The sequence below is a fragment of the Oncorhynchus clarkii genome, chromosome 23, assembly GCF_045791955.1.
Source record: "Oncorhynchus clarkii lewisi isolate Uvic-CL-2024 chromosome 23, UVic_Ocla_1.0, whole genome shotgun sequence".
Taxonomy (NCBI): domain Eukaryota; kingdom Metazoa; phylum Chordata; class Actinopteri; order Salmoniformes; family Salmonidae; genus Oncorhynchus; species Oncorhynchus clarkii.
This window is the reverse complement of record NC_092169.1, coordinates 72,617-94,404: the sequence shown is the minus strand read 5'-3', so window position 1 is coordinate 94,404 and position 21,788 is coordinate 72,617. Positions and strand designations below refer to the sequence as shown.

Sequence of the window (21,788 nt, the reverse complement as noted above, 5' to 3'; positions counted from 1 at the left end):
TAGTTTATGTGTCGGGGGGCTAGGGTCAGTTTGTTATATCTGGAGTACTTCTCCTGTCCTAGCCGGTGTCCTGTGTGAATTTAAGTATGCTCTCTCTAATTCTCTCTTTCTTTCTCTCTCTCAGAGGACTTGAGCCCTAGGACCATGCCTCAGGACTACCTGGCATGATGACTCCTTGCTGTCCCCAGTCCACCTGGCACTGCTGCTGCTCAAGTTTCAACTGTTCTGCCTGTGATTATTATTATTTGACCATACTGGTTATTTATGAACATTTGAACATCTTGACCATGTTCTGTTATAATCTCCACCCGGCACAACCAGAAGAGGACTGGTCACCCCACATAGCCTGGTTCCTCTAGGTTTCTTCCTAGGTTTTGACCTTTCTTGGGAGTTTTTCCTAGCCACCGTGCTTCTACACCTGCATTGCTTGCTGTTTGGGGTTTTAGGCTGGGTTTCTGTACAGCACTTGGAGATATCAGCTGATGTACGAAAGGCTATATAAATAAATTTGATTTCATTTGATTTGACTTCCAAATTCCCTAAAACAATGTTGGAGGGATCTGTTTCACCTGTCTTCGTGATTGTCTCTACCACCCTCCAGGTGTCACCCATCTTCCCCATTATTCTCTATGTATTTCTACCTGTGTTCTCTGTTTGTCTGTTGCCAGTTCATCTTGTTTGTCAAGTAAACCAGTGCTTTGGTGTCTCAGCTCCTGCTTTTTCCTGTCTCTCTTTTTCTCGCCCTCCTGGTTTTGACCCTTGCCAGTCCTGACTCTGACCCCGCCTGCCTGACCACTCTTCCTACCCCTGGCCCTGCCTGCCGATCTGTAACTTTGCCCCACCTCTGGACTATTGACCTCTGCCTACCCTGACCCTGCCTGCCGTCCGGTATCGTTGCCCCACCTCTGGTTTTCTGACCCCTGCCTGCCTTGACCTGTCTATTGCCTGCCCCTGTTGGATTATTAAATCATTATTAATTCGACGTTGTCTGCATCTGTGTTTTACCTTCATACCTGATATATGGTAGAGAAATTAACATTAAATTCCCTGGCAATAGCTCTGGTGGACATTTCTGCAGTCAGCATGCTAATTGCACACTCCATCAAAACTAGAGACATATGTGCTGTGTGACAAAACTGCACATTTTAGGGTGGTCTTTTATTGTCCCCAGTGTAATTATCATGCTGTTTTGTCAGCTTCTTGATTTGCCACACCTGTCAAGTGGATGGATTATCTTGGCAAAGGAGAAGTGCTCACAAACAGGGATGTAATCAAATGTGTGCACAAAATTTGAGAGAAATAAGCTTTTTGTGTGTATGGAGCATTTCGGGGATCTTTTACTTCAGCTCATGAAACATGGGACCAACACTTTACATGTTGCGTTTATATTTTTGTTCAGTATAATAGGATCTCTTCACTTTGACCAATTCTCCATGGATTTCTTCATGGACATGGATTTAACAGTGGTGAAAACTCCCTCCAGCCAATGCTTGCAAGTGCACACTTAAAGGATGTTGTTGCTTGTGATTGTAAATACAGTTTCACAACTACCTACATCTTTCCTTTTGAACCCTGCGTGTGTGTGTGCGTCTTGTGATGTAAGTCTTGTGATCGAGGGGAGTTGTGGTCGTTCAGTAGCAGGGCAGCTGGTGATGAAACAGTGTGATGCCTATTACACTGCTGCAGACAGACAGACAGACAGACAGACAGACAGACAGACAGACAGACACACACACACACACACACACACACACACACCCCCCCCCCCCCCCCACCTCAGCTTCGTCGAAAGTGAGCAGCAGGTCTGAGGTTCCAGACAGGATTCCTCTGGAACCGTCAATGAGGTAGTCTCTGGCAGGGACCGAGTAGGGATCCGCCTTCAACATCAGAGCTGCCTGCACGAGCTTAGAACACGCATTCTCCACCCTGTTAGAACATAGACCATAGAACCAGCTTAGAACACATGCATTCTCCATCCTGTTAGAACATAGACCATAGAACCAGCTTACGATATGTGTTCTCTACCCTTTTAGAACATAGATCAATCTTAGAAAAGGTGTTATCCACCCTGTTAGAACACAGACCATAGAACCCTCTTAAAACATATATTTTCCACTGTTAGAACATAGATACAACTTAGAACAATTTACCTACAGTACTGGATATATAACATTAATTATTATTGACAGCCCAGAGAAGGAAGGAAGGAAGCAATGAAAGACGGAAATATGGAATAAAGTATGGGTAGAAGAAAGGTAAGGAGGGAGGATTTTAAGACTATTGGAACAGGGCCTTCCTGTGACCTCATTTGGTTAGAGTATCAATGGGTTGAGCCCTCATTGACCAGAGTATCAATTTTCTGCAAAGATAACTAAATATAGCAGGGTTCACATTCTCTCATAACCCCTGCTGAGAACCGAGTATGATATTTATGATGCAGTGCCAGTTTGTGTGTGTGTGTCTGCGTGGGACTGCGCTGTGGACTTCTCATGTGAAGAGATCTAAAAACTTTACTCCTGCAGCAGTTACCAGGAGCGAAAACTTTACTACTGCAGCAGTTACCAGGAGCGAGAAGAGACAGAGAGTGAAAAAGAGAGAGGTAGCAGCAGGACTGCTGAGTAACGGAGTCTAATCTACGCTCACTCTCCTCTGGACACTGAGTATAGCAGATCAGATCAGACAGTCAGTAGAACCCCACAGCAGAGTTCTGGACAGACAGACAGAACCACACAGCAGAACTAACATACTGATAGACAGACTCACAGCAGAAGACAGAGCACAGCTACAGTATACACCTCTGGGCAGAGCATTCTCAGGCAAAACAGACAGTCCAGTCAGGCCTGTTATTAAATTACATCACCAACAGACAGACAGAGTTCACATCCTGCTAAGCAAACCTAAAACTAATTATAATTATTATTTCCTCCACCGATGAGAGAGAGAGAGAAACAGACGCAGAGACAAAAAGACCAGATGGGCGGAGAAGAGAGCAACGTCACTCACTGACACAAGAGAAGGGCATCATTACTAAACCATTTATAAACTAAAGACAGAAGGCCTCTGAAACTGAACGCTACCAAGGCTAAAAGAGATGGTATAAAATATGTATAATTAGGCTTTGTTAGAATGAATCGAGTTTGATTTGACATGGGGTGTAAACCTCAGCCCTCCAGTCCCCCTTTCCTGCTGGTTTTTGTGTTTCTCTCTGGTACTTTACTGATCAATGAATGCTGCTGTTTGGCTGAAGAGTACACACTGCAAACCCCTAGAAATCAGTCCCAATAGTTAGTGTTAGAGGTTAGGGGGTCAGCAGTAGATCAGAGGTCAATGTAAGAGGCGTGACTCACTTTATGAAGGCGGGAGGCATGTCTCTCTTCATCACCTGGTCCTCAGTGGTCTGAACAGTCTCCTTTCCCACCTACACACACACCACACACGCACACATGCATGCACCACACACACGCATGCACGCACACATGCAAGAATGCACGCACACACCCAAGAATGCACGCACACACACACACACACACACACACACACGCATACACATATAAGAACAGGAAGAGGGGTTGACAGTGTACAGTAGATTGGTGTGTCAGTATCAAAAGCATCAATAGCAGGGATACATTAGTAATGTAGTGCAGCATATACAGCACTAGAACTACACTGAGTATACAGTGCAACTCATTATTAGGAAGGGAGTTCCTAATGTTTGGTATACTCAGTGTACAGAAATAAAGACAGGTTGGCAATCGACGTTTCAACCACTAAACATCATGAACCCTTGAGAATTACATCACATAGCTTGATGGCTGCCATGTAAACACCTCCTGGGCTATACTTAAGCAATAAGGCATGAGGGTGTGTGGTATATGGCCAAGGGCTGTTCTTAGGCACAACGTGAATGCGCCTTTGTAGGGGAGAGAGGATGGCCATCCTGGAATGTGATGAAGACTACGTTGGCGACTTGCTGGCGTGGGAGACCAGCATGTGGTCAATCACAATTTATGGAATTATCTAGATAATTGATCGTATTTTACCACTTAAAAGAGCAAGGCACAGCTGTGTTTGCACCTTCTCCACATGGCGGGACCTTCCCACGAAGTACAGGAGAATCCATGTGCCTCCTTGTGCCCTCAAGGCTGAAATATATTAAAACTGGACCTGACATTGTCAATGTATTTTGATGAATTTTATTGTCATGTTTGGATTTGTTTAATAGCTCATAAAGAGCTGAATATTTTGACATGACTTGCATTGTATGTTGTCTGGTTGATATCTTTTCAGAGAGACTGGGTTGAATTTGTTTGTTGGGCTTATCGCTTATCAGACAGGAGCATTCCTGTGTCCTGTCATAACATTTTAAGAATGTAATTAGATTACAATCCGTGTGTGATGTTTCTTCCTTTTGTTTTCGCCAGCAAAGTTTAAAGTAATGTTAGTTAATAGGAGGGGTGAGTTCCGTTTTTCGTAGTTAAAAGGACTGTGTCTCCTTTAGTTAATTGAGACCTTATTTGCAAGCCCCTTTTGTGTACAGACACACAGATCTTCTCTCTTAGAGGTTAATATCTGAAGTCTTATTAGTTAATAGTAATTTACTCTGTTTTATGCTGTGTAATGTCTTCCATGTACACTGTTATTGTTTGAGAGTTAGTTTATTCTTGACTAATACATCTATTAGTTGATTTGAGTGAATGCATTCCTCGTTCATAGAGTACCTCTTTGATTGACTACTTTCATAATGAATAAGAATTTGCCAATTCTAATTTAAGTTAATTACACACCAACTTGACACCTCTGCTTAAAACTGACTCAATTAATTAATTGATTAATGCTCTTTGTGTCTAGCCTCTTGTTAATTGCATAAAGGTTCATTTTAAACACATGTAAAAAAAATAATAAAAAGTCTGGTGATGCCCAAGCTTGCTGCATGGCTAGACCCGTTAGTCACGAAAAGGGTCTCTTGCTAAAATAGTATGTCTATAAACCTTTATATAAAATTGGAGTCAGATTGATGAATGTAGATTATTAAACATATTTTAACCAACTACGTCTTATAGCTTTTATAAACTGGCTACCAACATTAAAACAATGACTGACATATTTACTTTAATAATGGGAATTGATGGGAATTGATTTAAAATATATCACTAGCCACTTTAAACAATGCTACTTAATATAATGGTTACATACCCTACATTATTTATCTCATATGTATACGTATATAATGTATCACTAGCCACTTTAAACTATGCCACTTTGTTTACATACTCAACTCATATGTATATACTGTACTCGATATCATCTACTGCATCTTGCCTATGCCGCTCTGTACCATCACTCATTCAAATATCTTTATGTACATATTCTTTATCCCTTTACACTTGTGTGTAAGGTAGTAGTTTTGGAATTGTTAGTTAGATTACTCGTTGGTTATTACTGCATTGTCGGAACTAGAAGCACAAGCATTTCGCATTAACATCTGCTAACCATGTGTATGTGACAAATACAATTTGATTTGATACAGGAGGCAAGTATAGGTCTAAAAAGGGCCTAAAATATTGTAAAAGTGACATGTAAAAAGCATGTCAAACATCCTTCCTCCCAATAATGTTTCCATGTGAGAATTTCCAGAACAATCTAATACCCAACATATTTTTGTAATGTCCTTGTGTGGCCCTATAAAGAGAAAAAATTACCCTATTAGGGTGTGGTGTATGGCCTTAGCCTATCCGGTATTCAGGCTACCTGTAATTATATTGTCCTAAGGTACTATGACTTCTGCTGACATTTTAGAAATGTTTCAGATGACAACAAATGTGTTATGAAAGAATTTAATCAAAAAATATTTTAAAGATTTGAATGTCCATTTTAGACTATAACATCCATAATGGTAATTTTTCCTTTCTAACGTAATAATGGAAATGACAACTTTTTAAAAATTCTCATTTTTGAAAAGACTGTAAAAAAGAAAAACAATTTAAGACTACTAGAGAGCGTGTGCCCTCAAGCCTGGAGGGAAGCTAAAGTCATTCCGCCACCCAAGAATAGTAAAGCCCCCTTACCTGGCTCAAATAGTCGACCAATCAGCCTGTTACCAACCCTGAGTAAACTTCTGGAAAAAATCGTGTTTGACCACATGCAATGCTATTTCACAGTAAAGAAACTATAACAGAAATTCAGCATGCTTATAGGGAAGGACAATCAACAAGCACAGCACTTGCACAAATTAATGATGATTGCCTGAGAGAAATTGATGATAAAATGATTGTGGGGGCTGTCTTGTTCGACTTCAGTGCAGCTTTTGACATTATTGATCATAGTCTGCTGCTGGAAAAACATATGTGTTATGGCTTTACACCCCCTGCTATATTGTGGATGAAGAGTTACTTGTCTAACAGAACACAGAGGGTGTTCTTTAATGGAAGCCTCTCAAATATAATCCAGTTAGAATCAGGAAATCCCCAGGGTAGCTGTTTAGGCTCATTGATTTTTCAATTTTTACTAACGACATGACACTGACTTTGAGTAAAGCCAGAGTTTCTATGTATACGGATGACTCAACACTATACACGTCAGCTACTACAGCGACTGAAATGACTGCCACATTCAATAAAGAGCTGCAGCTCATTTCAGAACAGGTGGCAAGGAATAAGTTAACAGTCTAACCCTAAATATTTATAAAACTAAAAGCATTGTATTTGGAACAAAACACTCACTAAAGCCTAAACCTCAACTAAATCTGGTAATAAATAATGTGGAAATTGAGCAAGTTGAGATGACTAAACTGCTTGGAATAACATTAGATTGTAAACTGTCATGGTCAAAACATATTGATGCATTAGTAGCTAAGATGGGGAGAAGTCTGTCTATAATAGTGATGCTCTGCCTTCTTAACAACACTATCAGCAAGGCAGGTCCTGCAGGCCCTAGTTTTGTCACACCTTGACTACTGTTCAGTCATGTGGTCAGGTGCAACAAAACTTGCAAATTGCAATTGGCTCAGAACAGGGCAGCACGGATGGCCCTTGGATGTACACAGGGAGCTAATATTGCTGCAGACTTGCTTTAAAACTGCAACACTTTCTCTACGCCCCATGGCAAAATGTGTAGAATTACAGGAAATTAACTAAAACATAGATTATTTCTTTCTGCTGTCAAAAGGGAGGCAACTCAATTGTTTTGCTTAGGGCACCCAAAAGGCTAGGGCTGGCTCAGACTGCATGTGTGGGTATGGATGTGGGTACACTGCGGCCCCTTATGATGAGTGCCTCCACCCCCATCGAAGTTACCCATCCCTGAGGTAAACAATATATGTATGTAAATCAAATATTGCTGTTTAGTCAATTTTGGTCAACTTTAGTTCTGTATTTGCTGACAGAAATCCCTGCTTTCCGCAGTAATAACAGTCCAGTTAGGACAGAACACTCTCTAGCTAACCTAGAATCAGTGTAATCAATGTATTGATCATTCCACAGTAACATGCCCAGAAATCTGCTCCTTTTATTCTTTGTCCCCAACGCTCTAGGCGACCAGTTTTGATAGCCTTTAGCCGTACCCTCATCCTACTCCTCTCTGTTCCTCGGGTGATGTGGAGGTAAACCCAGGCCCTGCGTGTCCCCAGGCACTCTCATTTTTTGACTTCTGTGATCGAAAAAACCTTGGTTTCATACATGTCAGCATCAGAAGCCTCCTCCCTAAGTTTGTTTTACTCACTGCTTTAGCACACTCCGCCAACCCTGATGTCCTTGCCGTGTCTGAATCCTGGCTTAGGAAGGCCACCAACAATTCTGAGATTTCCATACCCAGCTACAACATTTTCCGCCAAGATAGAACTGCCAAAGGAGGAGGAGTTGCAATCTACTGCAGAGATAGCCTGCAAAGTTCTGTCATACTTTCCAGGTCTATACCCAAACAGTTTGAACTTCTAATTTTAAAAATTAACCTCTCCAGAAATAAGTCTCTCACTGTTACCGCCTGCTATCGACTGCCCTCCGCTCCCAGCTGTGCCCTGGACACCATTTGTGAATTGATCGCCCCCCATCTAGCTTCAGAGTTTGTTCTGTTAGGTGACCTAAACTGGGATATGCTTAACACCCCGGCAGTCCTACAATCTAAGATAGATGCCCTCAATCTCACACAAATCATCAAGGAACCCACCAGGTACAAACCTAACTCCGTAAACATGGACACCCTCATAGACATTATCCTGACCAACTTGCCCCCCTCCAAATACACCTCCTCTGTTTTCAATCAGGATCTCAGCGATCACTGCCTCATTGCCTGTGTCCGCTATGGGCCCGCGGTCAAACGACCACCCCTCATCACTGTCAAACGCTCCCTAAAACACTTCTGCGAGCAGGCCTTTCTAATCGACTTGGCCCGGGTATCCTGGAAGGATATTGACCTCATCCCGTCAGTCGAGGATGCCTGGTCATTCTTTAAAAGTAATTTCCCCACCATCTTAGATAACCATGCCAAGAACAGATATAGCCCTTGGTTCACTCCAGGCCTGACTCCTTTGACCAGCACAAAAACATCCTGTGGCGGACTGCAATAGCATTGAATAGTCCCCAAGATATGCAACTGTTCAGGGAAGTCAGGAACCAATACACGCAGTCGGTCAGGAAAGCAAAGGCTAGCTTTTTCAAGCAGAAATTCACATCCTGTAGCTCTAACTCCAAAACGTTTTGGGACACTGTAAAGTCCATGGAGAACAAGAGCACCTCCTCCCAGCTGCCCACTGCACTGAGATAACACGGTCACCACTGATAAATCCATGATAATCGAACATTTCAACAAGCATTTCTCAATGGCTGGCCATGCCTTCCTCCTGGCTACTCCAACCCCAGCCAACAGCTCCGCCTCCCCCACAGCTACTCGCCCAAGCCTCCCCAGCTTCTCCTTCACCCAAATCCAGACAGCAGATGTTCTGAAAGAGCTGCAAAACCTGGACCCGTACAAATCAGCTGGGCAATACAATCTGGACCCTCTCTTTCTAAAACTATCCGCCGCCATTGTTGCAACCTCTATTACCAGCCTGTTTAACCTCTCTCTCTTTCGTATCGTCTGAGATCCCTAAAGATTGGAAAGCTGCCGCAGCATCCCCCTCTTCAAAGGGGGTGACACCCTAGACCCAAACTGTTACAGACCTATATCCATCCTGTCCTGCCTATCTAAAGTCTTTGAAAGCCAAGTTAATAAACAGATTACTGACCATTTCGAATCCCACCGTACTTCTCCTCTGTGCAATCCGGCTTCCGAGCCGGTCACGGGTGCACCTCAGCCACGCTCAAGGTACCAAAAAATATAACCGCCATCGATAAAAGACAGTACTATGCAGCCGTCTTCATCGACCTGGCCAAGGCTTTCGACTCTGTCAATCACCGTATTCTTATCGGCAGACTCAATAGCCTTGGTTTTTCTAATGACTGCCTCGCCTGGTTTACCAACTACTTTGCAGACAGAGTTTAGTGTGGAGGGCATGTTGTCCGGACCTCTGGCAGTCTCTATGGGGGTACCACATGGTTCAATTCTCGGGCCGACTTTTTTCTCTGTATATATCAATGATGTCGCTCTTGCTGCGGGCAATTCCCTGATCCACCTCTACGCAGACGACACCATCCTGTATACTTCTGGCCCTTCCTTGGACACTGTGCTAACTAACCTTCAAATGAGCTTCAATGCCATACAACACTCCTTCCGTGGCCTCCAACTGCTCTTAATTAAACTCTAGTAAAACCAAAAGCATGCTTTTCAACCGTTCGCTGCCCGCACCCGCCCGCCCGACTAGCATCACCACCCTGGAGGGTTCCGACCTAGAATATGTGGACAACTATAAATACCTAGGTGCCTGGCTGGACTGTAAACTCTCCTTCCAGACTCATATTAAACATCTCCAATCCAAAATCAAATCTAGAATCAGCTTTCTATTTCGCAACAAAGCATCCTTCACTCACGCCGCCAAATTTACCCAAGTAAAACTGACTATCCAACCGAACCTCGACTTCGGCGATGTCATCTACAAAATAGCTGCCAACACTCTACTCATCAAACTGGATGCAGTCTATCACAGTGCCATCCGTTTTGTTACCAAATCACCTTATACCACCCACCACTGCGACCTGTATGCTCTAGTCGGCTGGCCCTCGCTATATATTCGTCGCCAGACCCACTGGCTCCAGGTACTCTAAGTCTATGCTAAGTAAAGCTCCGCCTTATCTCAGTTCACTGGTCACGATAACAACACCCACCGGTAGCACACGTTCCAGCAGGTATATCTCACTGATCATCCCCAAAGCCAACACCCCATTTGGCCGCCTTTCCTTCCATTTTTCAGTTACTGGAACGAATTGCAAAAATCGCTGAAGTTGGAGACTCTTATTTCCCTCACCAAATTTAAACATCAACTATCTGAGCAGCTAACCGATTGCTGCAGCTGTACATAGTCCATCTGTAAATAGCCCACCCAATCTACCTACCTCATCCTCATACTGTTTTATTTACTTTTCTGCTCTTTTGCACACCAGTATCTCTACTTGCACATCATCATCTCCTCATTTATCACTCCAGCGTTAATCTGCTAAATTGTAATTATTCGCTCCTATGGCCTATTTATTGCCTACCTTCTCATGCCTTTTGCACACACTGTATATAGACTTTCTTTTTTCTACTGTGTCATTGACTTGTTTATTGTGTTATTGGCTTGTTTATTGATTACTCCATGTGTAACTCTGTGTTGTTGTCTGTGTCACACTGCTTTGCTTTATCTTGGCCAGGTCGCAGTTACAAATGAGAACTTGTTATCAACTAGCTTACCTGGTTAAATCAAGGTGAAATAAAAAATAAAAAAATTGTCGACTCCAGACAGGTAGACAGGTAGACAGGTAGTGTCAGTGTAATGTGACAAATGTAAAAGATAATTTAAATATATAAACTACCATTATTTTTGTTTAAAAAAAATAATGTGAATTCACAATGCAGATATGGTCCTGCGTATGACCACGAGGGGGCAATGCAGTTCAATCTACTGCACTCATGACTACCTACCAGACACCGCTCACCTTACTGCTGTTCCCCACCCACTCAGCAATGATGTTATTAATGCCAATTTGCAACTCCCGTATGGAGTCAGGAGAGGCGAAGGTCGAGAACTGTGTGTCCTCCGAAACGCAACCCAGCCGCACTGCTTCTTGACACAATGCCTGCTTAACCCGGCATTGTACCTGGCGACCATGTCAGCGTGCATTGTGCCTGGCCCGCCACAGGAGTCAATAGTGCGCGATGGGACAAGAACATCCCTGCCGGCCAAACCCTCCCCTAACCTGGACGACTCTAGGCCAATTGTTCGCCACCCCATGTGTCTTCCCTGTCGTGGCCAGCTGCGACAGAACCTGGACTCGAACCAGGAACTCTAGTAGACCACTCCACCACTCGGGAGGCCATTTTAGGTTCTGTTGTGTGCCTCTCCTCCATGTTCTCAGTTGTCAATAGATGGGACTTCATGTCCCACTTCTCATCAATGTGATGGCTCGTTGCAGTGATGTATGACAGCATGTTCATATATTCCAGTTAGCATTTCATCCCCTTCTCATTTAACTTTTCAAAATATTGCCATATAGGACTTTGCTGCTGACGCTTCCCTGTCTCACTCGCTGAAATGTTTTCAACTGTTAATGGCGATGACGTGCAGAGAGCTTTATATTTGTGGAAAATAATTTGAAAGATGCATACTTACAGCCTCTCCTCCTACTTACAGCATTGTTGCGTTAGGTATTTGTTTAATTTATATTTAGCATTTATGATGATGATCGGGACCTGTTAGTGGTAGTTTTGTGATAACTGAACTATGATTTAACTTTGGTTAGGGATTAGCATTGTCGCGTTAGGTATTTAAATATCCTAGTGTAATGTATCACTAACTCCACACAGTAATAACTGTCCAATTAGGTTCGTTGCAGTATCTAGCTGACCTTGGATCTTTGTAATGTATTGAGCCCTCTCTCCACAGTAGTAAAAAAAACAGTCCATGAAGCATAGAATAGTCTGGATCTGACCTAGGATCAGTTGAGTGTATTGATCACTCCACTTTAGCCTAATAACTGTCAATTAGGCAAAGAGCAGTATCTATCTGACCTGGATCTCCACTGTCAACATTGACTGTGACAGTGACAACAGGTTACACAGCCTCTGGGAGCTACACTCAATGAGGCACTAGAATATGTTCTGATATTACTGTAACCATAACAAACCACATTTATAAATTATTCGCTCTCAACCCTAGATAGCCGTAAACCTCAACTCTGGGAACACCCTGCTGAAAAGGAAAGGTCTCTGGTGTCAGTGTCTCCAATTGAGACTTTTCTTGGAATACACACGTGTGTGCATGCACACACGCAGGCAGGCACAAATGCACACAAACACCTTTCCACACACACACACACATACTAGAGAGAAGTGAATGTCAGCCCTATCTGTCACGACTACTCCCACTCAACGAAATGATCCTCTCCCGTTGGCTCCGCGGGCCCCAGTTCTTTACCAAACTGGACCTGCAGAGTGCATACATTCTCATCCACGAAGGGGATGAATGGAAGACGGCTTTCAGCACGATGTCTGGTCACTACGAGTACTTGGTGATGACATTTGGCTTAGCCAATGCTCCGTCAGTGTTCCAGGCCTTTGATAATGAGGTGTTCAGGGACATGCTCGGATGCCAGGTGGTTGTGTATATCAAACACATCCTGGTCTACTTGGCTACCCTGAAAGTTTGAGCAGTCATGGGACCCCTCCTGGCTAACCACCTGTTCATCAAGGCTAAGTGCCAGTTTCATCAGAAGACTGTTTCCTTCCTAGGCTACCAAATCAGCCCACAGGGAGTGAGGTTGGACGTCAAGAGGGTAGATGTGGTCAGGTCATGGCCAGTCCCAACCACCATAAAGGGATTACAACAGTTTTGGAGTTTTGCCGACATCTACTGCTGTTTCATCAGGAACCAGCTCCGTCCCCACTTCTCTCAACTCTCTCCTCAAGGGTGGTCCTCGTAGGTTGGTGTGGAGCCGTCTCTCACTATGTCAACTCCTATTCCGTATGTGCCCAAACCAAATCCCCCTTTAACACTCCAGCAGGGAAACTCCTTTCACTTCTCATCTATCCATGACTTTGTTACTGATCTCCCCTCCTCTGACGATTTCACCACCATTTTGGTGGTTGTGGATAGATTTTCCAAATTCTGTCACATCGGTCACATCTACAGCTCCTCCCCTCCGATGTTCGACATTGCCAGTATACTATCCAGCGGTCCTGACATCCATCATTACACACACCTGGCACCAATCATTACGAGGAACACCTGGACTCCATTACCTCATTTATTACCTCCCCTATATCTGGAATTCCCTTAGCTTCTTTCCCCATTCAGTATTGTTTATGTGTAGACGCCACTGCTATGTTGTCTTGTTCCATGTTTGTTGCTTTATTAAACGTACCACATGCACCTGCTTCTCGACCCTCAGCGTCTTCGTTACACTATCCCAGCCTGCTCTCTGCCTGTCTCTGTGTTGCTGTCCAGTGGTGTAGTGGAGGGTACACTTATATGACGTAAGCCCATTTATTTTTCAGTGGGTATTGCATATATTCACTACTTAATCCCCATGGTGTGTATCAAAGTAGTGTAGTGGAGGTAAACGCCATACCAATTAATAAGGCTGATGGAACAGATCAGAATGGTTAGCTTAAAATGTTGTAAACTATTACTTCTTTAAAAAAGCATGAGCTGGCGCAACCGCAGAGAAAATTATTTTGTGTAGATGTGCTGACAAAAGGCGAATAAACTGTAAGCTATAAAATACATTAACCTGTTGAACCTATAGGGGCGCTGTGTCATTATTGGATAAAAAGACGTGCCCGTTTTAAGCGCAATATTTTGTCACGAAAAGATGCTCGACTATGCATGGAATTGACAGCCTTGGAAAGACACAACTCTGACGTCTCCAAAACTGCAAAGATATTATCTGTGCGTGCCCCAGAACTAATGCAACAGGCGAAACCAAGATGAAGTTTCATACAGGAAATGCCCCGGATTCTGAAGGTGCTGTGTTCCAATGTCTCCTTATATGGCTGTGAATGCGCCAGGAATGAGCCTGCGCTTTCTGTCTATTCCCCGAGGTGTCTGCAGCATTGTGACGTGTTTGTAGGCATATCATTGGAAGATTGACCATAAGAGACTACATTTACCCGGTGTTCCGCCCGGTGTCCTGTGTGCGTAATCTGTAGGTCCATGCACGTTCCATTTCTTCAGAATTGAAAGTAAACTGCCACGATGGATTTTATCGTCGATAGATATGTGAAAAACACTTTGAGGATTGATTCTAAACATCATTTGCCATGTTTCTGTCGATAGTATGGAGTTAATTTGGAAAAAAGTTTGCGTTTTAATTACTTTTTTTTTTTTTTTTTTCTTACCCAAACGTGATGAACAAAACGGAGCGGTTTCTCCTACACAAATATTTTTTTTTTTTTAAACGGAACATTTGCTATCTAACAGAGTCTCCTCATTGAAAACATCTGAAGTTCTTCAAAGGTAAATTATTTTATTTGAATGCTTTTATGGTTTTTTGTGGAAAATGTTGCATGCTGAATGCTAGGCTTAATGCAATGCTAGGCTATCAATACTCTTACACAAATGCTTGTTTAGCTATGGTTCAAAAGCATATTTTGAAAATCTGAGATGACAGTGTTGTTAACAAAAGGCTAAGCTTGAGAGCAAATAGATTCATTTAATTTCATTTGCCATTTTCATGAATAGTTAACGTTGTGTTATGCTAATGAGCTTGCTGATAGATTTACACAATCCTGGATACAGGGGTTTTTTCGTAGCTAAACGTGACGCAGAAAACGGAGCGATTTGTCCTAAACAAATAATCTTTCAGGAAAAACTGAACATTTGCTATCTGAGAGTCTCCTCATTGAAAACATCTGAAGTTCTTCAAAGGTAAATTATTTTATTTGAATGCTTTTCTGTTTTTTTGTGTAAATGTTACCTGCTGAATGCTAACGCTAAATGCTACGCTAAATGCTACGTTAGCCATCAATACTGTTACACAAATGCTTGTTTTGCAATGGTTGAGAAGCATATTTTTAAAATCTGAGATGACAGTGTTGTTAACAAAAGGCTAAGCTTGAGAGCAAATAGATTCATTTCATTTCATTTGCGATTTTCATGAATAGTTAACGTTGCGTTATGGTAATGAGCTTGAGTCTGTATTCACGATCCCGGATCCGGGATGTGGAGATCAGAGAGGTTAATTAATGGGAGAGAGCGTGCGACTCGCTTTATTTATTTTTATAAACTATTATTTCTTCACATTTTAGTTGCAGAAATGTGCACATAGCAGTAGGTGTATGCGCAAATGTTTCCAAATGCAATTTGAGGGAAAACACTGTTCTAAAATGCGCACTGCACATGCAAGCGGATTCATGGAAAGGGAAGGAAATATCTGTTTGAAATTTAGAAAGAAGGAAGATCTAAATATGCAATAACTATCATGGGTTGCTAATATGACTAGGATAATGCTTTTGGGTGCTACACAATGAACCAAAGTTGTAAGAAAACCAATAGAGCAGGAGAATGCATATGAGGAAGTGCTTATAAAATAATTGCCTTTACATTTCCATGGTGGGATTTTGGCTATAGGCTACATTGAAGCAAGGTAAGACATGCCTCATAACATGTAGAAAAAGTTCAGATTTCAAACAATTAAGGAACAGGTAAAGTATAGTGATGCTAATGATAGGCCTAACCATATCTGGTAGATGGAGAGGCTTTCCCAAAGCCTTCTAAATTACATGTAAACTCGACACAGAGTAGCCTATTCTGCCTACCAGGCAGAATGATATGATTATTTGCATCAATCCAGTGGCTATTTGTTTTGCAAACTCCCTCTCATGTGCTACAGAAACACCACCATACAAACAGAGCTAGGTGCCTGCACACTTGAATTAAAGGGTAACTGCACAAGACCTCAAAATTGATCTCCTGATGAGGTTTAAGCAAGTTATGACTTACAACATCCAATTTCTTGTTTTCTATTAAAAAGTCTGACTTTGAGAGCAAAAAAATGTGAAAAAATGAACAAATCTGAAACACGAAGTATTTCCGACTCAGTTCACAGCCTCATTTATCTGTTTCAATAATATACCTTCAATTAGCCTACTTGCACAGTACAACATGGGTTGACGTGACTGAATTACCAATGTGGAATTTTTTATTTAAGGTAATTCAGAGTGTATGACACGGTTTCTCATATAACTTTTTTCACAGAGCATTTTTCCTTTGGAGGGCCGTTTGGGGAATCATTTTGCAAAATTAGAATATATGCACTTCTCCAGGCAACACTACACCACTGTTGCTGTCTCACTGAAAACAACCAGACATGACTCTGTTTATTACAGAGGAGAGAGAGCGAGAGTGAGGGGGAAGGAAATAGTGAGAGAGAGAGAGCGAGAGAGAGAGAGAGCGAATGAGCGACAGAGAGAGAGAAAGAAAGAGGGGGCATTCTTAATGCTGTTTCCTGTGAGGGAAACCAGCAGAATCCTCAAGTCTAATAGACTCACTCCAAGAGGGGAGACACACACACGTGCACATGCACATTCCCACACACACGCCACACCACAGTGTACACTGCCATTCACATGTGCTGAAAGGTTAGGCTATTCTGTTGCTAGCTCAGTTTTCCAGAGATAAGATTCTTCCAAATGTACACTACTGTATGACATGGCATTTATTATGGCAATACTATTACACTGTTTTACACTGCCTTCTTTCTGCTACAGATGAAGGTTTATTCAACATGAATGGATACTGCCCTAACCCCATTTGACCAGTCCACAGTGACAGCAGTGCCTGTCTAGATTGTCCCTGTAACAAAGTGTTTACCACTACAACAAACAATAACAACACTCCCGTTTCATTCTGCTGCACAAACTCCTCTCGGTTCATTACCATCCAGTACATTACAAAATCACTACACCAAACTGAGTTGTGAGGGGAGAGAGAGAGGGAGACGCACTTACCCTGACAAGGTTACTGACCGCTGCTTTTACCACGGCCACCGGGCCAGTCAGATCCGGGATGGCCTTCCCGTCCACCTCCCCGTCCTCGTGCATGATGACCAGGTGGGAGATCTGCTGGGCCACCGGCTCAAGGATGCCCTCAATGGTCTTCGTGTGGAACACTGGCATGGTTACAGCTGTTAGCCCGCTCAAAGAGACCTGAAACACGGCTGCTGCAGCTCCAACACCCCGCTGGTAAAATCCTGCTCTATTCCTCCGCCGTCTTTACCCGACAATAAAAATTGACAAACAAAATGCCTTTTTCTTCTTTAGTTCCACTCCTGGAGTGCGTATTCCAGCGTGGACGGTCTGCAATGCGCGGTGTCAGCACCTTGTCCGCGATTGTAAGACGAACACCGAAAATCGTGACAGGAGAAATCACAGTTCGAGATCTCAGCCAATGACTGACTGCACGAGATACATCTGTTAATAGGATTGGTGGGCACAGACGGCTTCTCATCACACTCACACGCACACACGCACGCACACCGTTACCCCACTGCATGTGAAAGCTGTTCCCAAATGACGTCATGCATTCTGGTTGCCGAAAAAGGGAGTGCTAGAGTGAGATGGTGGGGGGTCGGGGAACGGGGGTGGGAGGGAGAGTGAAAGAGACCTGGTATTAGTATGGAGTTATTGCAACATTTCATACCAGAGCTAGATGGTAACAAAGTAACTTTCGGACATGCCATCATATACCTTCAACCAGATCATAAGTAAACCACAAGTAGACCTCAACTTAAACCGTACCCACTCCAAGCCACTGGGGGAAAAAAACACTCTCTCTGGTCTATGAGTCTGAGTGTTAGGCTGCTTTAGAGCTGGTGTCAATCCCAAATGGCACTCTATACCCTAGTGCACCCCTTTTGACCAGAGCCGTATGGGCCCTGGTTAAAATTAGTGCACTATGTACGAATAGGGTGCCAATTGGGACTTCTCCTGGTCTGTCACCTGATCTGGGTTAGCTAAAAGGAGGGTCAGGAGTTACCGTTAACGTGTCTCCAGCCTGTCGTTTTTGGCCACCAGCTCTATAATAAGAACAAGGGCTCCTTCTGCAGCTCCTAGCTGCCCCAGATCAAACAGCTCAGCTATCTTCTGCAGCCCACAGGAGCTGGGAGGGGGAATGGAAATGTAACACTGCGCTACTACCCCACCCAGTTACCCCAGCCCAACTTTCCTTACTGCTTGCTGGGTTAATAAGGACATTGGAGGCTTGTTTCTCGCAATGGCAAATGGACTGCCTGGGTTTAGACTTGGCCAGAATTGGTTGTCTGTTTGGTTAAAACCTTGTTCCTCTGTAGAGCCTGCCTGACTGTCTAGTATGCTGAAAATGAAGGAGATGGAGTAGGTGGATGAACTACCAGGAGGATATTGACATTGGTATAACTCCAGTTCTCCCCCTCTCCAGGAGGTCTGTAGTGTCTGGTCAGTGCATTTGTTTTCTGGGCAGGCTTAGATGTTTGTTGAGTGTTTGGGGAATGGGTTGGGGTTAGATGTATGGTGTGTACACTGTACATGTTTAAGTTTGGGTGGTCTGTGTGTATAAGCAGTGGCCAATAGAGGTTCATCTGAATCTAGGGTTGGAAACCAGAAACTGTAGCAGGAGCTGAGGGACTTGACTCTCTAGTGTGACCAGCTGCGCAAAGAGATGGGCTCCTCCTGATTTGAAAACAAACCAGTAGTACTTGGTAACTTAGTAGCCTTGTGGTTAAGAGTGTCTGCCCTAAGATTGGAAGGTTAGGGGTTAGAATTATCCCAGTTGAATCAACCCCGGCCGAGTCTTATTAAATACTTAAAAAAATTGGACCCCAATGCCTCTCTGCTTGGCACTCAGCATTAAGGAGATGGATTGAGGGTAAGGCCCTGTGATAAACTAGCGTCCTATCCAGGGGGTGTACTTGTACATCAAGCTGCCTCACACTACAGAAACAGGATATAGACTCCTGCCCTATGGGCCATTCAGGTTACTTACCTACAGTAGTATTTTGGTATTAAGGCAGTACGGGTTTTATAGCAAGGCCTGCTAAGCGATCTTGATGTTCTGTCTCCCTGTTATGTTCCTGTCCTTACAGAGCTCAGAGAAAGAGTTCTATACCTCAAGCCTCTCAGAGCCGTATAAGGGTAGTTCTCTCAGAGAAACTAACATAAATTGCATCATCTACTGATGTAAACTACATTAGCTACTGCAAACTATATTACTCTGTTGCAAACTGTGTGCATGCATATGTGTGTGTGAGTGTTGTGTGTGTGACACAAACAGCACTTGTTAAAAAAAAATTATGTGGGGGGGGTGATAGGTGAGAATTGTCTGTTAATTTAATGATTAGAATATTCCGCCCTGAAACATATAATTGTATGGAATTGATTAGAATGTATCAAATCATAATCAATAAATGTGTAGTCCTAGTCAGAATTAGGGTAAAACAATGTCTTTATGGTATTTTAAACACAGACTGTCTGAGCTTGGTGCCGACCTGACTAGAGATTTGGGAGAGAACGGGTGTAAGGATTTTTGTTGGTGGAAGAAGGAGTGGACCAAAGCGCAGAGTGGTACCTGTTCATGATGCCTTTAATAAACTGAACACTGAATACAAACAAACAAAATAATAAAGGAAACCCGAAACAGTCCCGTATGGTGAAAACACTGAAAAGGAAAATAATCACCCACAACTCAAAATGGGAAAACAGGCTACCTAAGTATGGCTCTCAATCAGAGACAACGATAGACAACTGCCTCTGATTGAGAGCCATACCAGGCCAAACACATAGAAAAAGAAATTCTAGACCTACAACATAGAATACCCACCCACATCACATCCTGACCAAACTGAAAATAGAAACCTACAAAGCAATCTACGGTCAGGGCGTGACAACGGGGAGTACGTCTCAAGGACAAGGTCACTATCTCTGTCGGCTGGGTAGTGAGACAGACAGTGTGTGCGTAGCAGGACATGTGTGTGCGTCTGTTTGTGTGAATGTGTGTGTGAGTATGTGTGTATGTGCGTCTGTTTGTGTGTGTGTGTGTGTGTGTGTATGGCTGTGTGAATGTGTGGGCGTGTGAAGTGTGTATAAAATGAATTATTTTGTATTCTTGACTTTAGAACGTTCCATGAATAAACATTTAACTGTGGTAGACTGGGCCTCTGTCTGTTTTCATTTCTATCAGTATCTTACAAATTCTGATATAGCAGACTGAGTAATCACAATTAAAGTTATGAACCTGGAGAACAAAATTATCTTATCAGGGGGTTGTTCGACGTATGGGGCATTAGACATGGAATTGTGAGGGGATGCTATAACAGAAAGAGGGACACACACACCAAGGATGAAACATTGCACCATGCACAGCTGTGTAACAAAAAAAAAAATCCTTCTTTTGTAAATTACATGTAGTTCTGTCAAGTTTTTTGTAGCAAAAGAGACATACTTGGATTTAACAGACCTGTTATCAAATAGTATTTGTTTTCTTCGCACGTTTGTTTGAGCTTGTCAGGTGGACAGGGTTTGTACAGTACTTTTGGGACTATCCCACTGCCAGACGAGCTCAATCAAGCTAAGATTTAGTATTTGAAAGAGGATAAATTCTAACACAGATGTGTCTCATAGAGCAGGACCACACGCCTCTGTGCACTGACAGGAACAACAGCAGTTTACAGAAAGGAGTGGTAAAGCGAAAGAGAGAAGATTTGATTGGGTGGTGGTTCACAAAGAAATAAAAGAGGTTGGATAGGGGGGACAAAGTGAGTGAGAGAAAGAGAGAGAAAGAGAGAATGTGTGTGTACATGTGTGCGAGTGAGGGAGGGAGTGAGTGAGTGAATGAATAATTGAGTGATTGCTTTTAGATTACATGTCTGGTCTGGTGTTCCCAGAGGTCTAGAGTTGGGTCTGTATCTGTAACTGTCCTTGGTATGAACGGGCTGTTAGAACTTATCTCTCAATCATCCTTACCAACCTGACCACTGCTTAACACGTATTCTGGATTTACCGTGTGTGTGTGTGTGTGTGTGTGTGTGTGTGTGTGTGTGCATTGTCTGTGTCAGTCTGTCCTTAAACCACTGGTAACAGGAAAGTCGTCCCCTCTCGACCCCTGAAATCAGCTCTCCCTCATATACCCTATAAATATGTCATGATCATGAAATAACCTGAAATACCCCTGACATATAGAGACCTCAAACTTGACTCTGCTGTATGACTATGTGTCACGCCCTGACCATAGAGAGCCCGTTCTCTATGGTGTTTTAGGTCCTCTGGGTTCTCTATGGTGTTTTAGGTCAGGGCGTGACTAGGGGGTTCTAGGTATTGTGTTTATATGTTGGTGTATGTGTATGGTTCCCAATTGGAGGCAGCTGATAATCATTGCCTCTAATTGGGGATCATACTTATTGTGTTCCTTTTCCCACCTGCGATGTGGGATATTGTTTTTGTATGTGCGCTACGTATTTTCACGTTCGTTATTTCTTTGTTGTTTTTTTGAAGTTTCACAATCAATAAAATGTGGAACTATACTCACGCTGCGCCTTGGTCTGATTATTTATATAACGATCGTGACACTATGTTGTCATACACTGTCACACTGACCATTATTTGCATTGTTTGTTTCTATGTTTTGTTTGGTCAGGGTGTGATATGAGTGGGCATTCTATGTTGTATGTCTAGTTTGTCTATTTCTATGTGTT

General features: G+C 43.0%; 1 protein-coding gene across 3 annotated transcripts in view; it reads right to left on the bottom strand.

Moving 5' to 3' along the window:
- LOC139381744 (vinculin-like) overlaps positions 1 to 17,461 on the bottom strand; it is a 57,658-nt gene extending 40,197 nt beyond the window's left edge. For all 3 annotated transcript variants that reach the window (XM_071125489.1, XM_071125490.1, XM_071125491.1), the window contains exons 1-3: positions 17,074 to 17,461; positions 3,348 to 3,418; positions 1,776 to 1,926 (exon numbers count right to left, since the gene is read on the bottom strand). In XM_071125489.1, the coding sequence (XP_070981590.1) occupies positions 1,776 to 1,926; positions 3,348 to 3,418; positions 17,074 to 17,241 (390 nt within the window). In that variant the 5' untranslated portion in view covers positions 17,242 to 17,461. The remainder of the gene's footprint in view (positions 1 to 1,775; positions 1,927 to 3,347; positions 3,419 to 17,073) is intronic.
- Between the last annotated feature and the right edge of the window lie 4,327 nt (positions 17,462 to 21,788).